The sequence below is a fragment of the Pristiophorus japonicus genome, chromosome 1, assembly GCF_044704955.1.
Source record: "Pristiophorus japonicus isolate sPriJap1 chromosome 1, sPriJap1.hap1, whole genome shotgun sequence".
Classification (NCBI taxonomy): domain Eukaryota; kingdom Metazoa; phylum Chordata; class Chondrichthyes; family Pristiophoridae; genus Pristiophorus; species Pristiophorus japonicus.
The window spans coordinates 120,758,433-120,777,043 of record NC_091977.1 but is presented as its reverse complement, the minus strand read 5'-3'; the positions used below and the strand labels follow the sequence as shown (position 1 = coordinate 120,777,043).

The 18,611-nt window shown below is 44.0% G+C and overlaps 1 protein-coding gene across 3 annotated transcripts in view; it reads left to right on the top strand.

Moving 5' to 3' along the window:
- pcsk5b (proprotein convertase subtilisin/kexin type 5b) overlaps nucleotides 1-18,611 on the top strand; it is a 280,532-nt gene that overhangs the window by 180,283 nt on the left and 81,638 nt on the right. For all 3 annotated transcript variants that reach the window (XM_070882813.1, XM_070882798.1, XM_070882808.1), the window contains one exon: nucleotides 4,915-5,015. In XM_070882813.1, coding sequence (XP_070738914.1) covers nucleotides 4,915-5,015 — 101 coding nt within the window. The remainder of the gene's footprint in view (nucleotides 1-4,914; nucleotides 5,016-18,611) is intronic.

The following is an 18,611-nucleotide window of genomic DNA, read 5'->3' as shown; positions in this document are numbered from 1 at the left end:
TGAAGTCAAAAACACATCATGTTGGTGAAGACACCTTCCATTGTGCGCTTGCCTCCATGCTAAGTGAGGAAGACTATGGATAGATTAGTAACCAAAAACTGGGTAACCATGAGGCCATGTGTAGCAGGAGAGTTGTATGCCAACATAATCTGTAACCTCATGGCCTGACATCCCACATTCCTCCTCCATAACAATCATGCTGGGAAACCAACCCTGATTCAATGCAGAGTGTAGACCAGGGTGGGCAATTATTTGGGTTGGAGGGCCATTTACCATGTTTTGATGAGTTGTTGAAGGCTACACACACACAATGAATTGTTAACAGCTAACTTTAAAATTTGTTATGGCATTTATTGTCATGTTGTTTCCCCACTTGTTAAGTGTTATTTTTATTATGCCAATGAACATGATACAGGTTTACCCAAAGCTTATCTTAGCCATTGATGTAATGCTATAATTAAAAATGGCTACTCGGCAACTGTTGTAAAATTTTGTTTAAAAAAAAACTTTAATTAGCAGTTAGAAACTTTCAGAAGGTACCATTTTAACAATTATAGCTAAAACTCAAACAATTGCAAAAAATTATTTTTGTCCTGAATTTTTTGGAATAGTGTATAGAAGTGATTGAATAACAGCTCAAAATGTAGACTTACACTTGTTTAATGAAAATTGGGTTTAAAAAGAAACTAAAGAAACTCACTGGCAACACTGTAAATTAACGAACCCCAGCAAGACCTAAATTGTTAAACACTCGGTCAAACAGTTTATAAGTTATTGTGCGCGCACAAAAAGTATTGCCGTGCTACAAAAGCGACGCCAGAGATCAGTGCTACGAAAGCGATGCCAAAGATCAGATTTCTCATTTCCCACCCCCCCTTTCACCCGAGGGTAGTGGAATCCAGTTTTGTTGCCCTCCGATACATTATCCAAGTGGCTATTCTTCGGGAGAGTTGACAGGAATCACTGCTTAGCCAATTCCTGTACGAATACACCGCACACAACATGCACCCCATCGCAATTGAAAGCGAGTGCCCCAGCTGATATTCCCCTGGCTAAGGGAACAGGGATTGACTGGTATAGCCACCAACCCCCTCCCTTCCCCCCCCCCCCCCCGCCCCCCAAAACAACACTGCTCTTTTCCACTCTTTTTCTCAACTCCCCCGCCTTCCTCTCCCACCTTGTCCACCCCACCCTTAACCCCCACTTCCCCATCAGGCCACCAGAACAAACTCGGGAGGGGGCAAATGCTTGCTGAAAGCCCTGGGACTGGCAAGTCTCTCTTTTCCACCCCTTCCCCCTCCCTACAAAGAATGTTCAAATTACCAGAGTAGACTGCGCCAGTCTTGTTCGCTGCACTGCAAGGAGTCGAACAGCCGTCAATTGCCATTTCTGAGAAGACCCAGACCCCGAGGCCCCCGACAGAGATGCTCTTCCCCACCTGCTACAGAGTGCTATCGTCGTCATCATCATAGGCGGTCCCTTGAACGAGGATGACTTGCTTCCACATGAGTTCACAGATGTTTCAATGAAGGACCCGATGTTCCAGTCCTGAACTCCAGTTGAGGGGGTGGAAGATGCCTGTGGATGGATTTTTTTAACGTGTGATGACCGTTGCACACCAGCCACCACACGGGCTTGACAGAGCTCGGTCTTTATCCAGTGGCATGGGTTAACCAGGACTACTGGAGACCTGCTCTGCTGCATGGACCTAGTGTGCCCACATATCGCGTGTGGGCAGGCCCGTGCTGCCCTTGGGCCCTCGGCTCTTCTGGGCCCTGTATCCTCATTCACCGCACTTCCGCCACGATCTCTCGCCGTCCTCCACCACAGACTGCTATAACAGACTGGTAAAAACGGCAAAGAACCCTGTTGTCGTCACTCTCCGCTAACTCCGGCTGAGATTCTCCTCAAATTTAGAAACTCTCTTGTCTCTCTTGGCGCTCGGACCTCTCCCTCCCAAGTTGCCCTTCCTGGAAAAGAATAAAATATGCCGATCCCAGGAGGAGACAGACCCCAGTCAGAGGGACAGATCATGCAAGGATTTATTAAAACAGCCTTACCAAAATAATCTCCTCAAGCAGCGAACTCGTCCAACACATGTTGCAAATGGAGTCCAACAGTGCACATGCAAAGTCTTTGTGAGATAATTCCAATAGTCTCAAATAAACAGGGAACCAGTGGAGACTTCTGATGGCAAAACCAACTCGTGGGGGACTACTTATGGAACAAACCAAACTCTGGGACCCCCAGTTCAGGGCGCACATGCCCCAGCAATAGCCAATCACAGGAGGCATGGTGAAGATGAAGGCAGCAGAAGTCGTGAGTTCATTGGTGGGCCCGCCACTGGTCTAGAAGCAGGTGTAACATCTCGCATGCCTGAGAATGAGGTACCAACCAATGAAGCTACTAAACCGGGCATATTAAACATCAAAAGCAGATGACTAATGACAGAGCTAAGCTGTCCCACAACCAATGGTTCAGAGCAAAGCTTTTTAGCTCAACCACTTCCAATTAAGATTAGCAATGAACATCAGTCAATTAACAGGAGGAGGTGGAGGCTCCATGGACATCCCCATCCTCCACAATGGTTGAGCCCAGCATATGAATAAAAACACAAGTCTAAAATTTTGAAAATGTCTTCAGCCAAAAGTGCCAAGTGGGCAACCGTGTTCAGTGTCTTCTGAGGTTCTCCACCATCATAAGTACCAATGTCCAGCCAAGTCAGTTCACCCTACATGATATTAAGAAGCAGCTCAGTGCACTGGACATGGCAAAGGCTATGGGCCCTGACAAAATCCAGGCTGTAGTGCAAAGTCCTGCCACACCAGAATTAGTTCTCTTTCCCCCCCGCTGCCCCCCGGCCAAATAATCCATTGCAACTGGTATGAGCAATATGGAAGATTGTTCCCATATGTCCTAGCTTTATATTTAAAAAAAACTTTTTAAAAAATGAGGGTGATTCGTGGCCGGATTAGGTTTGTCCTAATGGTTTCAACCCAATCATCTGTAAATTGGTGGAAGAAGTCAGCAATAGTGCCATCAAGCGACACCAACTCTCCAATCACGTGCTCACCAATGCTTCATTTGGGTTTCACCAGAACCATATCGCTGATCTCATCACAGCCTTGATCCAGGCATGGATGCAAAAACTGAATGCCAGAGAGGAGGTGAGAATAACTGACAGCATTTGACTGAGGATGACACCTAGGAGCCCTAACAAAACTCTGGTTAATGGTGGTCATGGGGAAAACACTCCAGTGGCTGGAGTCTCACCAGATGATCGAGGCTGTTGTGGAAGCTAGTCATTGCAGTCCCAGGATGTCGCTGCAGGAATTCCTCAGGGTAGCTTCTCTCTCGACCATCTTGCGCTGCTTCATTAACAATCTTCCCTGCATCATACGTCAGGAGTGGGGCTGTTTGCTGATAATTCCATAGTGTGCAATTCCATTCACAATACCTCCAATAATGAGCAGCCTGCAACAGTAAATGGACAATATCTAGGCTTGGATGACAAATAGCAGGTAATGCTTGTGACACACAAGTGCCAGGCAATCAAAATCTCCAACAAGAAAAGGCCCATTCTTCTCCATCTTCACTGGCATCACCATCAAAACCAGGAAGGGGTCACCATAGACCAAAATTTTAACTGGGTCAGCCATATCAACAATTGATCTGGATGACATTCAGACTGGAATGCCAGGCAATGACTACCTCCAACAAGCGAGAGTTTAACCACTGCCCCATGACATGCAATAGGATTACCAATGCTGAATCCTCCACCAACATGCTGGCGGTCACCATTGACGAGAAAACTTAATTGGACCATCCACATAAATACTGTGGCAACAAGAACAGGTCAGAGACTGGGTATTCTGCAGCGAGTGTCTCACCTCCTGACTCCTCAAAACCTTTCCACCATCTACAAGGCACAAGTCAGGAGTGTGATGGAATACTCCCCACTTGCCTGAATGAGTGCAGCTCCAACAACACTCAAGAAGCTCGACACTATACAGGACAAAACAGCCCGCTTGATTGGCACCCCATCCACCACATTAAACATTCACTCCCTCCACTACCGGTGTACCATTACAAGATGCACTGCAGCAACTCACCAAGGCTTCTTCAGCAACACCTCTCAACCCTGTAACCTCTACCACCTAGAAGGACAAGGAAAGCAGGCTCATGGGAACACCACCACATCCAAGTCACACACCATCCTGACTTGGAAGTATATAATTGTTCCTTCATCGCTGGGTCAAAATCCTGGAACTCCCTCCCTAACAGAACTATGGGAGTACCTTCACCACACGGACTGCAGCGATTCAAAAAGGCCGCTCACCACCATCTTAAGGTCAATTAGGGATGGGCAATAAATGTTGCCAGTGATGTCCACATCCCATGAACGAATAAAAAAACCACTTGGCTCATATGTCAAACATTCACTTTTTTCTTAATTTCCAATCCTATTTCATAAGCCCAAATAGTATTTTTGTAGCTTTAACTTTGTTCTATAGTAAACTTTAAAACAAATGGTATCTGCTGGGTTCAGATCAGGATATCGGGCCAAATCAAACCATTGTTTGCCCACCATGACTGGTTTCCTCTACGCTTGACGTTTGTGATTTTTGTATATTTTTTTAAATGTACATGTTTGTTTTATTTTCCTCCTTTCCCCTCCCTTTGAGCACAGGCAGTTCTCCATTAATACCAATAGAAAATTTGTTTCTGTCTCGTTCATCTTTTTAATTGGAAGGTTTACTTTTAGCTATGCCAACAAAACAAGCTAACTTTGTGTATGCCACAACTGGGTCAGAATTCTTATTTAAAGTACAGCATTTTTAGATTTTTTTTTAAATAGAAAATGTAACAGGGACTTGTTACTTTAAATCAATTATCTTGGACAATTTGTTTCAGATCACAACTGACCTCAGGCAGCGATGTACAGACAGCCACACAGGAACCTCTGCTTCAGCACCAATGGCTGCTGGGATTATAGCACTGGCACTGGAAGCAAAGTAAGCTGCCATTCATTTCAGGGGGACTTGTGTTAAATGGTTCCTCTGTAAACTTGATGAATACTGACAAGCTGAACTGAATTAACTTAATTGGATAAAAATGAAACACCTTCATCGTAATCATTTTACAAGACAGTTTTTGTCATGTCCTAAAATATTTTCAGGTTGCTACATCCATCTTATGAGCTGGTTTCTGAATGGAATTGGCTGAATACTTGGGCATATTAGGTTTAATTGAGGGGCTATTGCTTCCAGAAAAATTAAAACAATTGCTGAAGAACAACCCAAAAGGGACACTGTTTCGTAATTATTTAGGTTTTGCTGTTGTGGAAGAATACTCCAAGGAAGCTGACATGTAATGCTAATGGATCATTTTTGCTTCAGTGCGTTGTTTACCAAGCAGGACCTGTGTAGTTCATTTGTTCAGCTGGGCGAAAGGCCAATCTTAACAGGTAAATGGGGCCAAATTTCCTAAATAGACTCTTAGAGCTCTCTCTTCATCTCTCAATTCATTGAAAGGCATTATATCTATCATGATTACTTTGCTTTTTTAAAAAAGATTGTTTTAAGCCTGTTTAAAATGTCTTGTGAACGATTTTCTACATGAGGTACCGGGGTTGTTATGGGGTTGACAGTTACAGGTTTGGCAGAATATATATTTGAATACTTTTTGACCTGGGTTGTCATGCACTTTGAGTTGGGGAAAAATACCGTTTAATCACTGCCTGATCTGTGACTGGCACATGAGAAAAGCAAATGTGTTCTAAGATGGACTATTGATAATTGAATTATTTGTGCATGCATCCAGTACAGATGATGTAACCCTTGTAATATCAGTATAATGTTATGCCAGACATGCTTTTCAGAATCCAAAAGATCATACTGGTGACATCACTTTTCACAGTTGAAATATGATCTTCATTATTCTCTTAGCCGGACTTTTTTTAAACCCTTCTCCTTTCCCACCCCAACCTTTTTTTTTAGCCATTTGCTTCCAAACGGCGGAATAGTTGCTTGATGAGGGTTTGTTTATCCTCTATGCCAACTTAACCATTGCAATGTCGTCCATTTCTAGTGGATTGCATTGAAGCATATGTGCTTATTTTTCCTGTTTGTTTTGCTCCAATAAAAGTAGCAATTATCCCTTCCACTTCCAGGGGAAATATAAGAAGAATTGTTTGGAAGGTCAATTTTTTTTTGTCTTTAACCCTCACCAGAGCTAAATGCCATACATCCACTTCCCTTCATGGCCACCAACCTCATAGTTCTCCAACCCCGCACAGCCCACTTCAACCTCCTTCCCAATATTCACAAACAGAACTGCCTGGTAGACCCATCATTCTTGCCCCAAGGGACTGATTTCTTCCTATCTCAACTTTCTTTCTCCCCTTGTCCAATCTCTTCCCACTTACATGCGTGACTCTTCCGATGTCATCCTCCATTTTAGACAGTTTCCTGGCCCCAACTGTCAACTTTTCAGTACGGATGTCCAATCCCTCCACACATCCATCCCCCACCAGGATGGCCTGAGGGCGCTCCACTTCTTCCTTGAACAGTGGCCCAACCAGTCCATATCCTCCACCACCACCACCCTTCTCCGCCTGGCTGAACTTGTTCTCACATTGAACAACTTCTCCTTTGACTGCACAAACCTCCTCCAAATTTAAAGTGTTGCTATGGCAAGCTGCATGGGTCCTAGCTATGCCTGCCTTTTCATTGGATATGTGTAACATTCTTTGTTCCAGTCCTACTTGGGCTCCCTCCCTCACCTCTCTTGTGATGAGATTGATGACTGTATCAGTGCCATTTCCTGCTCTCTCCCTGACCTAGAAAATGTATTTTACTTTGCTTCCAATTTCCACCCTTCCCTCACCTTTACATGGTCCATCTCCGACTCGTCCCTTCCCTTCCTCGATTTCTCTGTCTCCATTTCTGGGGAAAGGCTATCGATAAACATCCAGAGAATTGTGAACCTGTGGAATTCTCTACTACAGAAAGTTGTTGAGACCAGTTCGTTGGATATATTCAAAAGGGAGTTAGATGTGGCCCTTACAGCTAAAGGGATCAGGGGGTATGGAGAGAAGGCAGGAGTAGGATACTGAAGTTGCATGATCAACCATGATCATATTGAATGGTGGTGCAGACTCGAAGGGCCGAATGGCCTGATCCTGCTCCTATTTTCTATGTTTCTATGTAAGCCCACTGACACCTAGACTACACTTCCTCTCATCCCACTTCCTGTAAGAATTCTCTTCCATTTGGCCAGTTTCTCAGTCTCATCTGTTCTGACGATGCCACCATCAATACTAGTGCTTCCTATATGTCTTACTTTTTCCTCAACTGAAGATTCCCCTCTACCATAGTTGACATGGCCCTCGACCGTGTCTGTTCTAAGTTCCACACTTCTGCTCTCGCCCTTTCCCCTCCCTCCCAGAACTACGATATGGTTCCCCTTGTCACAGAATCATAGAATGGTTACAGCACAGAAGGCAGTCATTCAGCTCATTGAGCACGTGCCAGCTCTCTGCAAGAGCACTTCAGCTAATCCCACTCCCCTGCCCTTTCCCCGTAGCCCTGCAAATTTTGTTCCTTCAGGTACTTGTCCAATTCCCTTTTGAAAACCACGATTGAGTCTGCCTCCACTACCCTCTCGGGCATTCCAGCTCCTAACCACTTCCTATGTAAAAAATGTTTTTCCTCATGTCACCTTTGGTTCTTTTGCCAATCACCTTAAATCTGTGTCCTCTGGTTCTTGATGCTTCCATCAATGGGAACAGTTTCTCTCTCTCTACTCTGTCTAGACCCCTCATGATTTTGAATAGCTCTCAAATCTCCTCTCAACCTTCTCCATTCTAAGAAGAACAACCTCAGCTTCTCTAGTCTATCAACGTAACTAAAGTCCCTCATCCCTGGAATCATTCTCATAAATCTTTTCTGCACCCACTCTAAGGTGGTGCCCAGAATTGGACACAATACTCCAGTTGAGGCCGAGTAGTTTTTTTTAATAAGGTGGTTCATAGCTTCCTTGCTTGTGTACTCTATGCCTCTATGAAGCCCAGTCTCCCGTATACTTTTTGAACCGCTTTCTCAACCTGCTCTGCCATCTTCAATGATTTGTGCACATATACCCCCAGGTCTCTCGGTTCATGGAAAAGCAGTGGTCTTGGTACCGACCCCTGGGAAACTCACCGCTTCACCCCACCAGCCTCCACATTCAACGGATCATCCTTCACCATTTCTGCGATGTCCAGCGTGATCACACCACCAAACACACCGTCCCCTCCCCTCCCCTTTCAGCATTCCGAAGGGATTGCTTTCTCCGCGACACCCTGATACACGGCACTTTCCCGTGCAAGCGCTGGAGATGCAATACCTTCCCTTTTACTTTCTCCTCTCCCACCATGCAGGCTCCAAACACTCCTTCCAGGTGAAACAGCGATTTACTTGTACTTTCAATTTAGTATACTGTATTCACTGCTTACGATGTGGTTGTCTCCACTTTGGGGAGACCAAACGCAGATTGGGTGACCGCTTTGCGGAACACCACCGTTCAGTCTGTAAGTGTGTGACCCCCAGCTTCGCTCGCCTGCCACTTTAATTCTCCACTTCATTCCCACTCTGATCTCTCCGCCCTTGGCCTCTTACACTGTTCCAACAAAGCTCAATGTAAGCTCGAGGAACAGCACTTCATCTTTTGATTAGGCACTTTACAGCCTTCTGGACTCAACATAGAGTTCAGCAATTTCAGACCATAACTTCTGCCCCTATTTTTTTTGCATGGCAGCTATTAATGATTCCGCCATTCCCATTTACACCTCCTCTAGAGTCAACTTTTGTTTCTGAACTTGTCCCATCATCCCTTTTGTCATTTAATCTTTCCTGCCTTCCATCCTATCACAGACCTTCCTTTTGGTTCTTTCCTCCCCTCCCCCCTTTCCCTGCCCCTGTTTAAAATCTATTGCGTCTCTAACTTTTTCCAGTTCTGACGAAGGGTCATCGACCTGAATTGTTAACTCTGTTTCTCTTTCCCCAGATGCTGCCTTACCTGCTGAGTATTTCCAGAATTTTCTGTTTTTGTTCCATACATATACTTATTTGTGCCAGCATACATTTGGTCAATATGACAGTGCTTGGTGCAATCAAACATTTTCTATCATATTTTAATTTTTAATATTTCAAAACTCTGCTGATGGTATCCTAACTCGCACCAAATCCCATTCACCCATCACCATTGTGCTCACTGATCCGGCAATGCCTCAATCTTAAAATTCTTGTTTTCAAATCCCTCCGTGGCCTTGCCCCTCCCCATCTCTACAACATCCTCTGGTCCTACAACTCTCCGATCTCTTCTCCAATTCTAGCCTCGTGTCCTTTTCTGATTTTCATTGCTCTATCATTGGCAGCCGTGATTTCAGCTGCCTAGGCCCTAAGCTCTGGAATTCCCTTCCTAAACCTCTCTCTCTCTCTCTCTCTCTCTCTCTCTCTCCTCCTTTTAAGATGCTCCTTAAAACATACCTTTTCGGTCAAACTTTTTAATCATCTGTCCTAATCCTAATCTCTCCTTATGTGCCTCGGTATCAATTTTTGTTTAACTCTCCTGTGAAACACCTTGGGACATTTTACTATGTTTCTATAAATGCAAGTTGTTTTACACCTTTTATTGTGACTAAAATGTTCCCCTTTTGTCAGTGCTGAAATTTTTAACCGATTTTTTTTTATTGTTGGAATCCGCATGTAAGGAGTTGAAACAGGTTCACAAAGGATATTTTTCAAAGGAGAGCACTTCTGTTCAGTTCCAGACATGCTAGCTACAGTAATAAAAACAGAGAATGCTGGAAATCTCAGCGAGTCATCTGTGGGGAGAAAAACAGAGTTAAAGTTTCGGGTCGATGACCCTTCGTCAGAACTGCCGAATATTTGAAAAAAGCGTAGATTGGATGACTGCTTTGCTGAACACCTCCATTCAGTCCATATGTGTGACTCTGAGCTTCAGGTCGCCTGTCACTAATTCTCCACTCCACTCCACTTCCACTCGGATATCTCCATCCTCAGACTCCTCCACTGTTCCAATGAAACTCAATGCAATCTCGAGGAACAGCACCTCATCTTTCGTTTAGGCACTTTACAGCCTGCTGGACTCAACATCAAGTTCAACAATTTCAGAGCATGACCTCTGGCCATCTTTGGCTTCCTTTCCTTTTGCAGCATCTTATGTTTTTTTCTCTTTTTTTTTCTCTTGTCTATAATGGCAGCTGGTCATTACTACACTATTCACACCCTATCCAGATTAACCTATTTCTAACCTCTATCATTACCATTTCAATTCGGCTCATCATTCCTTTTGTGTCTCTCATCTCTCCTGTCTTCCACCCTATCAGACTCCTTAAAATCTACCTCTGACCAAGCTTTTGGTCACCTGTGCTAATTCCTACTTGTGGCTCGGTGTCAAATTTTTATCGCATAATACTCCTGTGAAGCGCTCGTGGGACGTTTCACTATGTTAAAGGTGCTATATTAATAACAGTTGTTGTCATACATTCAGAAAATGTAAATGTCTTTTCTTGAACTATCACCTCATGGGTTTTATGCTAAATATTTTCTTGGATACAGCATCACTGGTCACTTTGGTAAAAGAAAAAGAGTGTGCATTTATATAGCGCCTTTCACGACCTCCGAATAATCTAAAGTACAACCACTGAATTACTTTTCAAGTGTGGTCGCTGATGTAATGTAGGGAATGCATCAGCCAATTTGCACACAGCAATGACCCAAAAATAGAAATGAGAAATGCCCAATTAAACAGTTTTGTGATAATGGCTGAGGGATAAATGTTGGACAGGACACCGAGAATTCCCCTGATTTTCTTCAAATAATGCCATGGGATCTTTTGCGTCCAGCTGAGAGAGCAGCCAGAACCTTAATTAAATTTCTCATCTGAAGATAGCACTTTTGACCGTGCAGCACTCCCCCAGTATTGCACTGAATTGTCAGCCTAGATTATGTGCTCATGTCCTGAAGTGAAAGCGAACCTCATGTCCTCTAAAAGCCAGAGAAAATGTCTACTGCAGTACAGTCTACCCCTTTATAATTCAAAGTTATATTTTGCACTATAAATATTGAATTGTCCAATAATTGAAGCGAATAATGTAAATAACACAACAAAGTGGGAATTTGGTACTAAAAGTTGAATTATTATAATTTCAATTAAGCAACTTTGAATCAAAAGTAGAGCGTAGGTTCATATTTATCATTTTTAAAGAAAATTATTGAAATATAGAATTGACTTACCAGCCCATTCCATCGGTAATTGTATTGGCCGCCAGTTTACGTGTTGACTGTATTGAGGTGGCTGAGGTGCCTGCTGGAAGCAATCCGAGTTCCATGATGTAATTGGCAGCCCAATGCGATTTTAACTGAGGGTCAAAAGCCCCATCCAGCGACCAACCCGCTGAGTAAAACCTCGTGGAGTTGGCTTCAGGCACTGACCTGACTGACTGACTGACTGACTGACTGGAAGCACTATTTAAAGAGACACTCCGCTCTAGGCATTCAGATCATAAGCCTTCCAGATACACTGAAGGCAGTGGGAGGAAATTATTGAAGTGGTCAGTGCCACTAATCTTTTCCACCAGAGTATGGATCCCGTGCAGGAAGAGGTTTAATGACCTTACATGAGTGGTCAAGGTGAGTGAATGCATCTTCAAATCACACCACTAGCCTCACGCACTGCTCAATGTACCACACCTCACCATCACTCACCTACCAACAATTTCTAGCAATCACGACTTGTACCTCATAATCCTAGCTTCAGCTCCCCTCACACACTTACTATTGCTGCAAGGCTCACACCCACATCTCTCACCTTGCACTCATTGCCAGCTATTCAAACATGACGGGCACATCACCCCAAACACATTGCATCACACTTACTGAAACACTTCCTTTTCTCTAGGGTCAGTGCTCCTCATACATTGAGGGGTTGGTTTGTGTTTAGTGGGTCTCCAAGAACTGGCTCCAGATTGCCTGATATTTCTCTCTTTCCAGTTGGGGGCAAAGCCTACCTTGTTTGAATTGGCAGATGCCCCACGTGTTTCGGCCACATGTTTGTTTCTGATTATTTTTAATACTATCTTTTTGAATGCCTATTCCAAAGTAAATAGTGTTACAGTTTTGCTTGTGTTAGATTCCCTATAAAATCTTATATCCATACTGTACAATGAGCCAGAGAAAAGTTGGTCCAGTTATGTTATCAAGGCTCTTCGACTCATTGCGTTGTATTTGACTCATTGCGTTCTCACCAGGTATAGCGCAGACTAATGCCAAGTAAACCTCTCTGTATTCCACCTCAAGAATGTGTGTGAACTGCACCCAAGCACTTCCTCTGGTATGCCAATTTAATTTTCCCATACTACTTACCCTTAAGGCCTTTCTAAATAAATCTACAAATGTAGTGCCCATTGGTAAGTACGTAGATTTCAATTTTAGGCGAGGAAGGGAAATACGATAACCAACAGCATTCCTTAAATCTCCTGCGAGAGCTGGAGAGCGCCATTCTGTTTTACCAAGTTGCACTGTAGGAGAATGACAGGAAAAGGATGAAGGAAGAGACCAGATATTTGAGTGCCTGGAGCGCCTGATGACTTTATGGGCTCAATTCTCCCCAGTTATCTGTGCCGCTTTTTTGGTGTGCCTGTTTTGTTTTTGAGTAAATTCAAATCTCCAAGTTTCCCCAAAGTTTTTGAGCCAGTGTAACTCGGTTAGTTATGATTTTTTTTTAGGTTAGGATTTTTTTGTGTCATAGGGACATAACCTGATGTCTGCACCATTTAAGCAAGTTTGGCCAACTTGCATTTTTCCTAGGACGGCGTATGTGACCACTCCCAAAAAACCTTCTGGGCACTTAAGAAAAACCAGCGCACATTAAAAAATCGGCGCAGAAAAACACCATTGTTTTTAGGTAAAGTTTTGGAGGGAGTCAAGAAGGCAAAGAATATGCATCATGAAGCTTAATTTTTTGAAAGTCAAAAGGAAAAAAATGGAAATCTAATGCAATTTTTAAATTTTTGATTTTTTTCAAAGTACCACGCTACCACCGAACGTCTCCTCACCGGGCTCGAGGGTCGGAGCGTCGGCTGGCAGAATCGTTCCCTTGCCCAGACACGGGCTCGGGGTTCAACTTCCTCATGTTCACCGACAGTGTATCAGCTACCTTCGACATTCCTTCCCTACTGTTCACCGACACTGTCTTAACTACCTGTGACATTCCCTCCCTCGTGTTCACCGACAGTGTATCAGCTACCTGCGCCATTCCTTCCCTACTATGCCCGGACTGTGTTCCCATTTCTCGTGAGAGTGTTGTTACTTTTGCCGACAGTCTCGATACCTCATCACCCACCCCAGTGTCCAGAAGTGATTGCGTTGGGTCAGTGCTCTCCGCACTCATTGCAATCATCTGAACCACATCTGTTACATCCTGTACCTCAGGAGATCACTGTCAAGGTCTCCTTCCCCTCCTCACCCTGGATATGGCTCTCTGCACCCCACTGGAACCCGCAGCCTCTGACTGTGTGAAACCATGGAATATCCCAACACTCATACCACTCAGGAAAGGGGCTGACACCAGCACCTCCTCCAGAGTGAGTACAGCAGTGGGGGTTTCATCCTCCCCCTGACCCTCACCCTCACCCTCAAACACTTGGTCTGGAAGGTGGGATTGGAAGATGTTCTCCTCTTCAGCCTCGTCAGGGTTGGCCTCAAGTTCTGCAAAATATAACAGAACAGACAAATGGTTAGCATCAGAGGAGGGGCGGGGGTGGCATGAGTAGGCTCTCACAGCGCATTCAGCAGGCTCATTTGAAGGACCACGATGAATGATAGCACATTACATCAACCAAAGCGTAGCTAATGGAGACAGCCCCATGAACCGAAGCATGGCTAGCCCGCACAGTACTTAACATTTAGCAAAGCCAGATTGGAATTTGCAGAACTTACCCTCTCCCTCAAATATGGGCCCAGCTTGTTCTGTGGTGGTTGCTTTTCTCCAGGCAGGACCCATCAAAGCAACGATCCTGTCTTCCAAGGGTGTCAGTGGGTGCAGATTTTCCGGGCCACCTCCTGTTCGAGTTCTCTCTCTCACTCGTGTGCTACCTTCCTCTGTAAAGATGAAAATATAACTTTTTAGTGAGGATGTCTTTCTGCTGGGTGGGACATACAGATGGTCACATTTACAATTGCAATTCCAGTGAATAAATGAAAATGTTACTTACACTAACTACTTGACCAAGATCGTGCCGCTTCTTTTTGCACTGGCCTCCGGACCGCAGGGTGGTCACCATTGCAAGTAATCTTCTGCAACTTGGTTCCAGCGTTTCTTCACTTCTTTTGGTGAAACTTTTATGTGACCTCTGCTGGTGTCCAGCTCGTGCCATCTGGCCTCAATTACAGTAACCAGTGCCTCCACTTCCTCTTATGAGAAATTCTTGGTCCTTGCGCCGCGTTGCATACTGCAGCTCCGATTTTTTTTTCCATTGAGAATTAAAGTTCTCACACACAACTGGCTCTTTAAAATTGGCCGAATGCAGACCGGGAGCTGTACTCGGCATGCGCGCCCATAGCAGTCACGTAAAAAATTATTTTTTTTGCGCATGCGCAGAAGGTGGGGGGGGGGGGGGGGGGTGGGGTGGGTGGGTGGGGAGGGGGCATCCTTTTTTCGGCGCAGACATTAGGCTCCACCCCCCCCCCCCCTCCCGAAGCTAAAGGACAGGCTGTGCCTCCCCAATTTCAAAAATTATAACGTGGGAACTTTCAAGTTCTTTTTTGGAGTAGTCGGGGCCAAAGAAAAAGGCGCAACTCTTGAAATACGCCAAAAAATGGCATTGCGGAAAATTGAGTCCAATATTCTGGTTTTAACACATCTAGCGTTGTAAGCCTATCAGTCTCTGGCTCCAGACTTTTTACTACTTGAGTTTTGAAATTTTTACACTCTTAACACACAACCTCTTTACAAGACAAAATGTTTGACTTCTGAGGAATGTTACGAGAGTGGAATGTGTACGTATTGTGTATAAAATAAGATGCACTGAGCAGGATATTGAAAGCTGTAATTCAGTTTCCACCATCTGCTAAATGTTCCTAAATTGTTTGAACTGTGCTCTTGAAGTTTATGATGTAATTGAAGCCTCTGGCTTGAATACAGGGGCAGGGAGGTGTTGCTACAGTTGTACAGGGCCTTGGTGAGGCCACACCTGGAGTATTGTGTACAGTTTTGGTCTCCTAACTTGAGGAAGGACATTCTTGCTATTGAGGGAGTGCAGCGAAGGTTCACCAGACTGATTCCCGGGATGGCGGGACTGACCTATCAAGAAAGATTGGATCAATTGGGCTTGTATTCACTGGAGTTCAGAAGAATGAGAGGGGACCTCATAGAAACGTTTAAAATTCTGACGGGTTTAGACAGGTTAGATGCAGAAAGAATGTTCCCAATGTTGGGGAAGTCCAGAACCAGGGGTCACAGTCTGAGGATAAGGGGTAAGCCATTTAGGACCGAGATGAGGAGAAACTTCTTCACCCAGAGAGTGGTGAACCTGTGGAATTCTCTACCACAGAAAGTAGTTGAGGCCAATTCACTAAATATATTCAAAAGGGAGTTAGATGAAGTCCTTACTACTCGGGGGATCAAGGGTTATGGCGAGAAAGCAGGAAGGGGGTACTGAAGTTTCATGTTCAGCCATGAACTCATTGAATGGCGGTGCAGGCTAGAAGGGCTGAATGGCCTGCTCCTGCACCTATTTTCTATGTTTCTATGTTTCTATGAATTGTATCCTTGTTTACCTCCTCTACGGTGTGCAACTAGTTTGCATTTCTTGCAATCTTTGGAAACCTACTTTACATATGTTGATGCATACCAGTTTGGACACTTTTATGGGTGCTTAAGAGGGAAAGCTTTTTGCCAGGGACCAAGGCGCTGATGGATCAGAGTTTGATTTTCATCAGGAGTTGTCTATCTTGGCTATGCTGCTACCAAGCAGGAGACCTGGTGTCTTACCACAAAGGTGGGAAAATCAGAAGGCAGTCACTTCCTGGTTGATGTTGCATACATCAGCAAATAGTTTGAATAATGTTGTTGTTTTCAGGTAGTGCAGGAATTGGAAGAAAATATGGATTTGATGCATTATAGGGCGGGGAGGAGGAAATAAGTCATACAGCACATAGAGCATAGGCATGTGCCTCTAGTTCACTGCACTACAACAGGATTACCTGCAGCAAAATAAAACTGGTAGAGCAAATGTAGTTTCTAATATGTCTCTTTGTTCCTCTGCCCCAACCCACCCAGGCAACGTGGTTCCACTGGTGGCCACACATTTGACAGACTACAGCCCGCACATCTTGTTAAACCCGGTGAGCCCACTATGATGCAGCACAGAAGGAGGCCATTTGGCCCATTGTGCCTATGCTGCCTCTTTGAAAGAGCTATCTAATTAATACCACACCCCTGCTCTTTCCCCACAGCCCTGCAACTTTTCTCTTTTCAAGAATTTATTCAATTCCCTTTTGAAAATTATTATTGAATCTGCTCCCACCACATTTTCAGGCAGCGCATTCTAGATCGTAATAACTCGTTGCGTACATTTTTATTATTCGTGTCGCCTCTGTTTTTATTGGCAACTACCTTAAATCTGTGTCCTTTGGTTACTGACCCTTTTGCCACTGGAAACATTCTCCTTATTTACTCTTATCAAGACCCTTCAAGATTTTAAAACCTCTCAAATCTCCCCTTAACCTTCTCTGCTCTATAGAGAACAATCCCAGCTTCTCTAGTCTCTGCACATAACTGAAGTCTTTCATCCCTGGCACCATTCTAGTAAATTTCCACTGCACCCTCTCTAAAACCTTGACATCCTTCCTAAAGTGTGATGACCAGAATTGGTCACAATCCTCTGGCTGGGGCCTAACCAGTGTTTTATAAAGGTTCAGTGTAACTTCCTTGTATTTGTATTCTTTGCCTCTGTTTATAAAGCCAGTGCTCCTATATGCCTTTATAACAGCCTTCTCAACTTTTCCTGAGACCTTCACGGATATGTGTATGTGAATATCACTGAAATCTCTTGCTCCAGCACCAGGTTGTTGAGGCCTATATTAGTAACCTCTCTGCTGTGGTGGGGAAACAATTTAGCCAACTTGCACACATGCACAAAACAGGAGTAAGCCATTCAGCCCCTTGAGCCTGTTCTGTCATTCAATGAGATCATAGCTGATCTGTATCCTAACTCCATCCACTCGCCTTAGCTCCCTATCCCTTAATACTCTTGCCTAACAAAAATCTATCACACTCAGATTTAAAATGATTAATTAAGCTAGTATCTACTGCCTCTTGTGGGAGAGCGTTCCACACTTTATCATCCTCTCCTGAATGGCCTGGCTCTGATTTTAAGGTTATGTCCCCTTGTCCTAGACTCCTCCACCAATGGAAAAAGTTTCCTTCTACCCTATCAATCCCTTTCAATATCCTAACAACCCCAATCAAATCGCCCCTTTAACCTTCGATATTCCAGGGAATACAAACCTAGTTTATGTAATTTCTCCTCATAACGGAGACCTGATAACATTCAGGCGAATCTGCGCTGCACTCCTTCCAAGGCCAATATTACTTTCTAAGGTGAGGTGATCAGAGGATGGGAAATGCAGGCACTCTGGCCATAATCCTTGTTAGATATGGGAGTGATAACCCAGGAGTAGTGGATTGCGAATGTTGCATCCCTGTTCATAAAGAGGAGATGGATAAACTCAGCAATTACAGGGCAGTCGGCCTAAAGGTGCTGGGAAAACAGTGACAGTAGTGCAGGACAAAATTAATTGGCACTTAAGAAAATATAGGTTAATAAATGAAAACCAGCACAGATTTGTTAAAGGCAAATAGTGTTTCACTAACTTGGTTGCGTTCTTTGATGAAGTAACAGAGTTTAGATGAGGCAAGTGCGGTTGATGCATATATGGACTTTCAAAGGTGGTTTGATAAAGTACCACATGTTGGACTGGATAACAAAATTGAAGCCCATGATATTAAAGAGGTAGTGGCTACTTGGAAAGAAAATTGGCTAAGGATCAGAAAGCAAAGAGTAGTAGTTAATCGTTGTTTTTCAGCCTGGAGGGAAGTGTGAAATGGTGTCCCCCAGGGGTTGGAATTGGGATCATTGCTCTCTTTGATATGTTAATGACCTGACTTGGGTATACAGGACATAATTTCAAAATTTGAAGATGATCCTCACTATTTACTACATTTTAAATTTCATAAGATAGTAAAAGACTTCAGGAGGACGTAGATTGGTGAAATGAGCAGACACACGGCAAATTAAATTTAGCACAGAAGTAGTAAGTGATTTATTTTGGTAGAAAGAATGAATAGAGGCAATATAAACTAAATGATACAATATTAAAAGGGGTGCAGGAACAGAGACCTGGGGGGCGTACAAAACCCCATCCTCCTTCCCTTCCCTATCCCATCCCCAACTCCACCCTAAACTCAATCAAAGGACATTTATGATGCCAGTGAGATGTTTCTGGTTGCAGACTGTTGGCATACTTAAACATGAACCAAAT